General features: G+C 39.7%; 1 protein-coding gene across 2 annotated transcripts; it reads right to left on the bottom strand.

The window, feature by feature from the left end:
• Positions 1 to 312: 312 nt before the first annotated feature.
• LOC114172701 lies at positions 313 to 4486 on the bottom strand. 2 transcript variants are annotated; one of them, XM_028057034.1, is made up of 2 exons: positions 4391 to 4486; positions 313 to 1514 (listed from the first exon to the last, which is right to left on the bottom strand). In XM_028057034.1, the coding sequence occupies exon 2, from the start codon at positions 1505 to 1507 to the stop codon at positions 944 to 946; it is 564 nt and encodes a 187-aa protein (XP_027912835.1). In that variant the 5' UTR covers positions 1508 to 1514; positions 4391 to 4486; the 3' UTR covers positions 313 to 943. The 2 variants fall into 2 exon arrangements, 1 of the variants encoding a protein (XP_027912835.1); XR_003602231.1 differs by lacking the exon at positions 313 to 1514 and adding an exon at positions 1758 to 1949.
• Positions 4487 to 11817: the final 7331 nt, after the last annotated feature.

The following is an 11817-nucleotide window of genomic DNA, read 5'->3' as shown; positions in this document are numbered from 1 at the left end:
GTTCTGGAATCTCATCCGGAAATACATCTGCATATTCATCTACTACCGGAATCCTGCTGATCTTCTCGGCCGTGCTCATCTTCTCTGCCTGAGCCACAATCATGTAACATGTAGCTCCAGCCTCAATCTCCCTCACCGCTTGGTTAGACGAGATAAGTTCTAGCCCCACTGTCTCAGGAAACACTATCTGATGCTGTCCGCAGTCAATGACGACATGATTACTCGACAACCAATCCATGCCCAGAATCACGTCTAGACCCTCCATCGGCAAACAAATGAGGTCCAACCTGAACCTGCGGCCTGCCACCTCCATAGGGCACCCCACGCACATAGAAGTGGTGGATACCTCTCCAGATGCTGGCGTCGCAACTAATAGCTCGCACCCCAGCTCTCGCATCGTAAGCCCGAGCCTCCTCACACATTCATTAGACACAAACGAATGAGTGGCTCCTGAGTCGAACAACACCACCACCTCGTGGTCACACAACAAACATAGAAACTGCAAAAGATTACCTGACTGTTTCGCCTCTGTGGTCGTCAAGGCGAACACACGCCCCGGTGCTCTGGGCCGATCTCCTACTGGCCTCGTAGCTGGCGCACCACCAGCTTGTCTTCTGTTAGGACACTGACGTGCAAAGTGCCCTGTCTGCTGGCATGCGTAGCACCTACCAGTACTACTGCCTCCACCGGTACTGCTAGCAGGTTTAGTACAATCCCTCCTCAAGTGTTCCCCGCCACAGTTAAAACACCGCAATCTTCCTCCGGTAGTCGGCGGTCTGCTGTAAGGTTTCCTCTGAGGTCTGGCATCTGAGGCGGTCCTCTGCTGTTTCCCCCCACTACTCGATCCAGTCTCCAACTGCTCCACGGTTTTGGCCTGCTCGACCAAAATTGGAAACTCTCTAATCCGGAGCGGCACAATGAAGCGGCGTATCTCATGTTTCAATCAGCCCTCGAACCTCCTACACCTCCACTCCTCAGTAACATCTGGAGTGTAGAAACGAGCCAGGTATTCAAACCTCTCTATATATGCCGCCACAGTCATAGTCCCTTGCTGAAGAGTAAGGAACTCTGCCTCCCGTTCATGCCTCGCACTGTCGGGAAAGTATTTCTCCAGGAACCTCGTCCTGAAGGCAGCCCACGTCACCTGCTCCCCACGGGTCTGCATCAACTGCTGCATCCCCTGCCACCAATACTCTGCGTCTGCCACCAGAAGAAACGTGACGAACAGCAACCTCTGCTCATCTGTGCATCCCAGCACTCTACAGATCTTCTCACACTCCCGCATCCAAGCATCTGCCTCGTCAGGAGTGGCCTTGCCAGAGAACTTGGCCGGCCGGTGTTTCATGAAATCCTCCATGGCTACTGGCCGAGTAGGTGCCACTACAGCTCTGGGTGGCGCCGCTATGGGCTGCATCGCGTCCACCATACGATGGATCGCCTGAGCTATGTCATCAGCTCCAGCGGTGTTCCTCCTCCTCCTGTTAGCCATAGCTCGTGCACGCCACATATTATAGCTGAGCCACACACACAGAGCCCATATTAGGATTTCATATCCAAAAATAAACTAATAACACAGAAAAATTAGTCACGCAACGTAACACGGCATGCTCACTCCCCATAGACCCCAAAATCATTTTGAAAACCATTGCTCTGATACCAAATGTAACATCCCGTCAGGATATTACTAATTTATAAATAAATTATTGGAATAAATAAGACAACATAATTAATAATACCTCATTTTCCCAAAACGCAGGAAAATTTAAAGCTTTATTTAATTGCTGATAAAAACTTAGAACGTTCATCACATAAATTAAAACCCAATGTTATTAAGTTACCCATCCGGGTTTACAATTATTTCAAAACAACGTAATACAAGTAAAAAGTTTCCCCAGATCAATCCCCTCTCCGCGCCTAAGCTGCACCTGAGCCACCTGCATCATCAGCATCTGCTCCCGTGTACCGCGTACACGATCATCGCCACACACACGCAGATAGGGTGAGCTTAGCAGATAAAGCACTTATATATAAATACAAAGCTATTACACATATATATAAATCAGTAATCATAAACATATCATCACTTTAAATTAACTTCCCACATTGCCCTATATTTTTTTATTCTCTCAATTCAATCTCCAATACGTTTATTCGTGTTCTACTTCGTCTGCTAATTACTTCAAGGTGACTTGCTGCCATACCTATCGGCCACAACCGACAGAGCACGTGCGGGAATACATGCTACGGATCATACACCGCAACGCCAGGTAGAGTTCCCACATACGAACAAAGTTCGTATCGTCCCAAGACTACCAAACTCGTCAGCCAACAACTGAGGAGGGCAATCTATCTGGACCCATCCGTACTGGCCACAACCAGCACACTCATACCGGCCACACTCGCCAACCCGAGCCACAACTCAAGGGTTCCTCGTGTTCGTCCGCCATCCCGAGCCACAACTCAAGAGATGCTATTCCGAGCCACAACTCAAGGAATACCACGTGCTTAACCCCTATCCCGAGCCACAACTCAAGGGATACGTTCCGAGCCACAACTCAAGGAACTCCAGCAACCTTACCTCTGAAGCACTACCAGAAACCTTGTAGAACATCCTACGAAGTCCAACAACTAGGACTTACAGCAGCCAAATCGCCTAGCGGGGGACACGTACCGCTAGGCGCCACAGCTTCCAGACCGCTTGGAAGTTATGATGAGTCGAACCTTGGCTCACATTCAATAATTAACTGTTGGGGAATTTAATATTATTTTTGCGCTTACAAATTTGATATTAGTTGCATAAAATTCGTTATTAGATATCCTTGAGTTTAATAATGCAAGTGTAATTTAATTTAGGTCCTTAAGGGTGTAAATAATGAATCTTTTAATTCTTAAATTAAGTCCCAAAATAGGAATTTTGGAGAGAAATAGTCCAAGTACTAAATGTACCCCCAATTCTCATGTTTACACCCTTTTTTTTTTCAAATGGAATATCTATTATTAAAATAAAATATTTCTAGAGCTAGCCGCACCCCCTGGTTTCGGGTTTACACCCCCTTCTGTAATTTAACTTTAAATTTCTGCTTTGCACCCTTCCTTTTTACTAAGCAGCACCCCTAATGTCACTTAAGATCTAATCCATCAGATTTCGCCACATGGCAATCCTTCACTTAATAAAATAGCCACTCGCAGTTTGCCACATCATCAATCCTCCACTAACTCATATTACCAATCAAAACATGCCACATCATCACTCTCTCTCTCTCTCTCTCCTTCAAACAACCAAAACCCTAACCCTAACTCTTTCTCTCCTTCCATCTCCAATCCATTCCGCAGCCGCCACCTCCGTTACCGCCACTACCTGTCCGACCACCGTAGCTCACGCCGGAATGCAGCCACCCGTCGCGCTCCCACTGGACTGCTGCCACCACATCACGCTCGCGCCGGAACGCCACCACCGTCACGCTCCAACATCTTGAACCTGCTACTCCCGCGCCGCCATGACTCCAGCCGCAGCGTCGTCTTCCTCGTGTCTCCATCGCACCTCCATCTTCTGCAACTCTCGGCCACCATCACGACACCATCGCGCCACCATCGCTGCACTTGTCCATCTCCGTCACGCATCAAGCTCGGACTTGAAACTCCCGTGCCCCCATGAACCAGCCACCATCTCCTTCATCGCGCCTCTGTCTAGTCTCCTTCCTCGTTCATCTCGCTGCCACCACCATGGCAACCCCACCAGAGCTCGCGGCCTGCTTATATCGAGCCCGCAACTCGCCAGGACCGCGGCCACAACCACCGGCAACACCCGCGCCAACTCTCATCCGCACCTGTGATCGTGCCTCACCCTCTTCCTCGCGACGTCAACCATGGAAACCACTATCTATTCCGTTCAGTTTCACCAACACAGATCTGCAGTGGAATCTGCGCCTCCATTAGTTGCGAGAATCAGAAGCACCATCGTGAAGACGAAGGTACCCGCGACAGAAACCACTGTGGAGAAAGGAGGAAGAACCCTAGTTCTGGGAAGAGTAAACGCACTGCCACGTGTCCGCTTCTTAGTGGACAGTCACAGAGTCAACTGGTCAACCAGTCAACTCTGGGCAAGGTTTCATCACCGTTGGTCAAACAGATTATATTTAGCATGTGGTTCCTCTTTAGGAACCCTAAATTGCCTAACAGAGGAAAGAATCATCTGGCGGCAGTCCATCGCCGACCAGACAATTTCTGGAAATATTCCCGAATCACCACTTTAATTGGAATCCAACAATTCATACAAAATCATACCAAATTCAGAATATCAATCATAATTAAATTGATCGACGTATGAAATTACCCTATTTAGCATGCCAATCAAATTAAAATTAAAGTTAACGCGTAAAGCTCCCCTAACCTGGTTCCTTAGCTTAAATTAGAGCAATTGATGAAGCTCTCCCTTGATCACCAATGGCCACTCTTGGTGTCCCTCAATTCTGCCTTCACTCCCTCACGTCAGCGCCTCTCACTCACCCTTGCCTCTGTCTTTTTCTAAGTCTAGGTTCAGCCTTGCCAAAACCTTGCCTAAACTCCAACTTTTTCCTTTTAAACTAGTATTTTAGGTTACTTAAAAATCTTAAAACGAATTTAATTGCATTTACCATTTCATAACCCTCATCTCTCACCATGAATGGAAATGCAGCCCCCCCTTGGCCGTACTGCTTCCCCTTGCCTCTGTTAACCTTTCCCATTTCCCTCCAAAGTCACCATTAGCAAAAATAAAAACACACAAAATTTCCATTTAGCCTTTCCAAGGTTTGAACCCATGACCCCTTTGTTACCACTCAAGTGCATCACCACTTCAACCAATCATGTTTCATGCTACTCATCACAATTCAAGTATCATAACATACAAGAACATATTTTCATAAATTTAAATAACAAAATCTTAACATCAAAAGTTAGCATACATAGGACTCGAACCCAAGTCCTCTCGCACAATCAAAGTGCTCTCAACCATATGAGCTAGCACCTTTCCACGTCATACCAACCAAAATTTAATGTCATAATTATTACCCCTCCCGTATTTATTAATTAATTATTTATTTAATTAATTAAATTCTACGGGTCTTACATAAATTGGGTGTAAAAAATTTGAGGTGTGAAAAGGGTGTAAAAAAATTTGTGTGAAAAGGGGGTGTAAAAATTGTAGGTGTCAATTGGGTGGAAAAAATTTGAGGTGTGAAAAGGGTGTAAAAAAATTTGAGGTGTGAAAAGGGGCTGTAAAAATTGTAGGTGTGAATTGGGTGGAAAAATATTTTAGGTTTGAAAAGGGTGTAAATAAATTTTAGGTGTCCACGGGGGTGTAAAAATATTTTCGGTTTGAAATGGGTGTACGAAAATTTTAGGTGCAAAAAGGGTGTAAAAAAATTTTCGGTGTGAAAAGGGGGTGTAAAAACTGTAGGTGTGAATTGGGTGAAAAAATATTTTAGTTTTGAAAAGGGTGTAAATAAATTTGAGGTGTCCACGGGGGTTTAAAAAATTGTAGGTGTGAATTGGGTGTAAAAAATTTTAGGTGTGAAAAGGGTGTAAAAAAATTTTCGGTGTGAAAAGGGGGTGTAAAAATTGTAGGTGTGAATTGGGTGGAAAAATATTTTAGGTTTGAAAAGGGTGTAAATAAATTTGAGGTGTCCACGGGGGTGTAAAAAATTGTAGGTGTGAAATGGGTGTAAAAAATTTTAGGCGTGAAAAGGGTGTAAAAAAATTTTCTGTGTGAAAAGGGGGTGTAAAAACTGTAGGTGTGAATTGGGTGGAAAAATATTTTAGGTTTGAAAAGGGTGTAAATAAATTTTAGGTGTCAAAACGGGTGTAAAAAATTGTAGGTGTCAAAAGGGGTGTAAAAAATTGTAGGTGTGAATTGGGTGTAAAAAGATTTTAGGCGTGAAAAGGGTGTAAAAAAATTTGAGGTGTGAAAAGGGGTGTAAAAACTGTAGGTGTGAATTGGGTGGAAAAGTATTTTAGGTTTGAAAAGGGTGTAAATAAATTTGAGGTGTCCACGGCGGTGTAAAAAATTGTAGGTGTGAATTGGGTGTAAAAAATTTTAGGTGTGAAAAGGGTGTAAAAAAATTTTCGGTGTGAAAAGGGGGTGTAAAAATTGAAGGTGTGAATTGGGTGGAAAAATATTTTAGGTTTGAAAAGGGTGTAAATAAATTTGAGGTGTCAAAAGGGGTGTAAAAAATTGTAGGTGTGAATTGGGTGTAAAAAATTTAAGGTGTGATAAGGGTGTAAAAATATTTGAGGTGTGAAAAGGGGGTGTAAAAATTGTAGGTGTGAATTGGGTGGAAAAATATTTTAGGTTTGAAAAGGGTGTAAATAAATTTGAGGTGTCCACGGGGGTGTAAAAAATTGTAGGTGTGAATTGGGTGTAAAAAATTTTAGGTGTGAAAAGGGTGTAAAAAAATTTTCGGTGTGAAAAGGGGGTGTAAAAATTGTAGGTGTGAATTGGGTGGAAAAATATTTTAGGTTTGAAAAGGGTGTAAATAAATTTGAGGCGTCAAAAGGGGTGTAAAAAATTGTAGGTGTGAATTGGGTGTAAAAAATTTAAGGTGTGATAAGGGTGTAAAAATATTTGAGGTGTGAAAAGGGGGTGTAAAAATTGTAGGTGTGAATTGGGTGGAAAAATATTTTAGGTTTGAAAAGGGTGTAAATAAATTTGAGGTGTCCACGGGGGTGTAAAAAATTGTAGGTGTAAATTGGGTGTAAAAAATTTGAGGTGTGAAAAGGGTGTAAAAAAATTTGAGGTGTGAAAAGGGGGTGTAAAAATTGTAGGTTTCAGTTTGGTGGAAAAAGTTTGAGGTGTGAAAAGGGTGTAAAAAAATTTGAGGTGTGAAAAGGGGCTGTAAAAATTGTAGGTGTGAATTGGGTGGAAAAATATTTTAGGTTTGAAAATGGTGTAAATAAATTTTAGGTGTCCACGGGGGTGTAAAAATATTTTCGGTTTGAAATGGGTGTAAAAAATTTTAGGCGTGAAAAGGGTGTAAAAAAATTTGAGGTGTGAAAAGGGGGTGTAAAAACTGTAGGTGTGAATTGGGTGGAAAAATATTTTAGGTTTGGAAAGGGTGTAAATAAATTTTAGGTGTCAAAAGGGGTGTAAAAAATTGTAGGTGTCAAAAGGGGTGTAAAAAATTGTAGGTGTGAATTGGGTGTAAAAAAATTTTAGGCGTGAAAAGGGTGTAAAAAAATTTGAGGTGTGAAAAGGGGGTGTAAAAACTGTAGGTGTGAATTGGGTAAAAAATATTTTAGTTTTGAAAAGGGTGTAAATAAATTTGAGGTGTCCACGGGGGTTTAAAAAATTGTATGTGTGAATTGGGTGTAAAAAATTTTAGGTGTGAAAAGGGTGTAAAAATATTTTCGGTGTGAAAAGGGGGTGTAAAAATTGTAGGTGTGAATTGGGTGGAAAAATATTTTAGGTTTGAAAAGGGTGTAAATAAATTTGAGGTGTCCACGGGGGTGTAAAAAATTGTAGGTGTGAATTGGGTGTAAAAAATTTTAGGCGTGAAAAGGGTGTAAAAAAATTTGAGGTGTGAAAAGGGGGTATAAAAACTGTAGGTGTGAATTGGGTGGAAAAATATTTTAGGTTTGAAAAGGGTGTAAATAAATTTTAGGTGTCAAAAGGGGTGTAAAAAATTGTAGGTGTCAAAAGGGGTGTAAAAAATTGTAGGTGTGAATTGGGTGTAAAAAAATTTTAGGCGTGAAAAGGGTGTAAAAAATTTGAGGTGTGAAAAGGGGGTGTAAAAACTGTAGGTGTGAATTGGGTGGAAAAGTATTTTAGGTTTGAAAAGGGTGTAAATAAATTTGAGGTGTCCACGGGGGTGTAAAAAATTGTAGGTGTGAAATGGGTGTAAAAAATTTTAGGTGTGAAAAGGGTGTAAAAAAATTTTCGGTGTGAAAAGGGGGTGTAAAAATTGTAGGTGTGAATTGGGTGGAAAAATATTTTAGGTTTGAAAAGGGTGTAAATAAATTTGAGGTGTCAAAAGGGGTGTAAAAAATTGTAGGTGTGAATTGGGTGTAAAAAATTTAAGGTGTGATAAGGGTGTAAAAATATTTGAGGTGTGAAAAGGGGGTGTAAAAATTGTAGGTGTGAATTGGGTGGAAAAATATTTTAGGTTTGAAAAGGGTGTAAATAAATTTGAGGTGTCCACGGGGGTGTAAAAAATTGTAGGTGTAAATTGGGTGTAAAAAATTTGAGGTGTGAAAAGGGTGTAAAAAAATTTGTGTGAAAAGGGGGTGTAAAAATTGTAGGTGTCAATTGGGTGGAAAAAATTTGAGGTGTGAAAAGGGTGTAAAAAAATTTGAGGTGTGAAAAGGGGCTGTAAAAATTGTAGGTGTGAATTGGGTGGAAAAATATTTTAGGTTTGAAAAGGGTGTAAATAAATTTTAGGTGTCCACGGGGGTGTAAAAATATTTTCGGTTTGAAATGGGTGTACGAAAATTTTAGGTGCAAAAAGGGTGTAAAAAAATTTTCGGTGTGAAAAGGGGGTGTAAAAATTGTAGGTGTGAATTGGGTGGAAAAATATTTTAGGTTTGATAAGGGTGTAAATAAATTTGAGGTGTCCACGGGGGTGTAAAAAATTGTAGGTGTGAAATGGGTGTAAAAATATTTTCAGTTTTAAAAGGGTGTAAGAAAATTTAGGTGCAAAAAGGGTGTAAAAAAATTTGAGGTGTGAAAAGGGAGTGTAAAAATTGTAGGTGCGAATTGGGTGTAAAAAATTTAAGGTGTGATAAGGGTGTAAAAATATTTGAGGTGTGAAAAGGGGGTGTAAAAATTGTAGGTGTGAATTGGGTGGAAAAATATTTTAGGTTTGAAAATGGTGTAAATAAATTTGAGGTGTCCACGGGGGTGTAAAAAATTGTAGGTGTGAATTGGGTGTAAAAAATTTTAGGCGTGAAAAGGGTGTAAAAAAATTTTCTGTGTGAAAAGGGGGTGTAAAAACTGTAGGTGTGAATTGGGTGAAAAAATATTTTAGTTTTGAAAAGGGTGTAAATAAATTTGAGGTGTCCACGGGGGTTTAAAAAATTGTAGGTGTGAATTGGGTGTAAAAAATTTTAGGTGTGAAAAGGGTGTAAAAAAATTTTCGGTGTGAAAAGGGGGTGTAAAAATTGTAGGTGTGAATTGGGTGGAAAAATATTTTAGGTTTGAAAAGGGTGTAAATAAATTTGAGGTGTCCACGGGGGTGTAAAAAATTGTAGGTGTGAATTGGGTGTAAAAAATTTTAGGCGTGAAAAGGGTGTAAAAAAATTTTCTGTGTGAAAAGGGGGTGTAAAAACTGTAGGTGTGAATTGGGTGGAAAAATATTTTAGGTTTGAAAAGGGTGTAAATAAATTTTAGGTGTCAAAAGGGGTGTAAAAAATTGTAGGTGTCAAAAGGGGTGTAAAAAATTGTAGGTGTGAATTGGGTGTAAAAAGATTTTAGGCGTGAAAAGGGTGTAAAAAAATTTGAGGTGTGAAAAGGGGTGTAAAAACTGTAGGTGTGAATTGGGTGGAAAAGTATTTTAGGTTTGAAAAGGGTGTAAATAAATTTGAGGTGTCCACGGGGGTGTAAAAAATTGTAGGTGTGAATTGGGTGTAAAAAATTTTAGGTGTGAAAAGGGTGTAAAAAATTTTCGGTGTGAAAAGGGGGTGTAAAAATTGAAGGTGTGAATTGGGTGGAAAAATATTTTAGGTTTGAAAAGGGTGTAAATAAATTTGAGGTGTCAAAAGGGGTGTAAAAAATTGTAGGTGTGAATTGGGTGTAAAAAATTTAAGGTGTGATAAGGGTGTAAAAATATTTGAGGTGTGAAAAGGGGGTGTAAAAATTGTAGGTGTGAATTGGGTGGAAAAATATTTTAGGTTTGAAAAGGGTGTAAATAAATTTGAGGTGTCCACGGGGGTGTAAAAAATTGTAGGTGTGAATTGGGTGTAAAAAATTTTAGGTGTGAAAAGGGTGTAAAAAAATTTTCGGTGTGAAAAGGGGGTGTAAAAATTGTAGGTGTGAATTGGGTGGAAAAATATTTTAGGTTTGAAAAGGGTGTAAATAAATTTGAGGCGTCAAAAGGGGTGTAAAAAATTGTAGGTGTGAATTGGGTGTAAAAAATTTAAGGTGTGATAAGGGTGTAAAAATATTTGAGGTGTGAAAAGGGGGTGTAAAAATTGTAGGTGTGAATTGGGTGGAAAAATATTTTAGGTTTGAAAAGGGTGTAAATAAATTTGAGGTGTCCACGGGGGTGTAAAAAATTGTAGGTGTAAATTGGGTGTAAAAAATTTGAGGTGTGAAAAGGGTGTAAAAAAATTTGAGGTGTGAAAAGGGGGTGTAAAAATTGTAGGTTTCAGTTTGGTGGAAAAAGTTTGAGGTGTGAAAAGGGTGTAAAAAAATTTGAGGTGTGAAAAGGGGCTGTAAAAATTGTAGGTGTGAATTGGGTGGAAAAATATTTTAGGTTTGAAAATGGTGTAAATAAATTTTAGGTGTCCACGGGGGTGTAAAAATATTTTCGGTTTGAAATGGGTGTAAAAAATTTTAGGCGTGAAAAGGGTGTAAAAAAATTTGAGGTGTGAAAAGGGGGTGTAAAAACTGTAGGTGTGAATTGGGTGGAAAAATATTTTAGGTTTGGAAAGGGTGTAAATAAATTTTAGGTGTCAAAAGGGGTGTAAAAAATTGTAGGTGTCAAAAGGGGTGTAAAAAATTGTAGGTGTGAATTGGGTGTAAAAAAATTTTAGGCGTGAAAAGGGTGTAAAAAAATTTGAGGTGTGAAAAGGGGGTGTAAAAACTGTAGGTGTGAATTGGGTAAAAAAATATTTTAGTTTTGAAAAGGGTGTAAATAAATTTGAGGTGTCCACGGGGGTTTAAAAAATTGTATGTGTGAATTGGGTGTAAAAAATTTTAGGTGTGAAAAGGGTGTAAAAATATTTTCGGTGTGAAAAGGGGGTGTAAAAATTGTAGGTGTGAATTGGGTGGAAAAATATTTTAGGTTTGAAAAGGGTGTAAATAAATTTGAGGTGTCCACGGGGGTGTAAAAAATTGTAGGTGTGAATTGGGTGTAAAAAATTTTAGGCGTGAAAAGGGTGTAAAAAAATTTGAGGTGTGAAAAAGGGGTGTAAAAACTGTAGGTGTGAATTGGGTGGAAAAATATTTTAGGTTTGAAAAGGGTGTAAATAAATTTTAGGTGTCAAAAGGGGTGTAAAAATTGTAGGTGTCAAAAGGGGTGTAAAAAATTGTAGGTGTGAATTGGGTGTAAAAAATTTTAGGCGTGAAAAGGGTGTAAAAAAATTTGAGGTGTGAAAAGGGGGTGTAAAAACTGTAGGTGTGAATTGGGTGGAAAAGTATTTTAGGTTTGAAAAGGGTGTAAATAAATTTGAGGTGTCCACGGGGGTGTAAAAAATTGTAGGTGTGAATTGGGTGTAAAAAATTTTAGGTGTGAAAAGGGTGTAAAAAAATTTTCGGTGTGAAAAGGGTGTAAAAATTGTAGGTGTGAATTGGGTGGAAAAATATTTTAGGTTTGAAAAGGGTGTAAATAAATTTGAGGTGTCAAAAGGGGTGTAAAAAATTGTAGGTGTGAATTGGGTGTAAAAAATTTGAGGTGTGATAAGGGTGTAAAAATATTTGAGGTGTGAAAAGGGGGTGTAAAAATTGTAGGTGTGAATTGGGTGGAAAAATATTTTAGGTTTGAAAAGGGTGTAAATAAATTTGAGGTGTCCACGTGGGTGTAAAAAATTGTAGGTGTAAATTGGGTGTAAAAAATTTGAGGTGTGAAAAGGGTGAAAAAAATTTGAGGTGTGAAAAGGGGGTGTAAAAATTGTAGGTGTACATTG

This window comes from Vigna unguiculata, unplaced genomic scaffold (genome assembly GCF_004118075.2).
Source record: "Vigna unguiculata cultivar IT97K-499-35 unplaced genomic scaffold, ASM411807v1 contig_683, whole genome shotgun sequence".
In the NCBI taxonomy this organism is placed as follows: Eukaryota; Viridiplantae; Streptophyta; class Magnoliopsida; order Fabales; family Fabaceae; genus Vigna; species Vigna unguiculata.
Note: the sequence above shows the minus strand (reverse complement) of the source record. Positions and strands in the feature narration are given on the sequence as shown.

Bases quoted from the DNA above. Each gene is read 5' to 3' on its own strand.
- LOC114172701 (XM_028057034.1), bottom strand. From the start codon at position 1,507: ATGTGGCGTGCACGAGCTATGGCTAACAGGAGGAGGAGGAACACCGCT.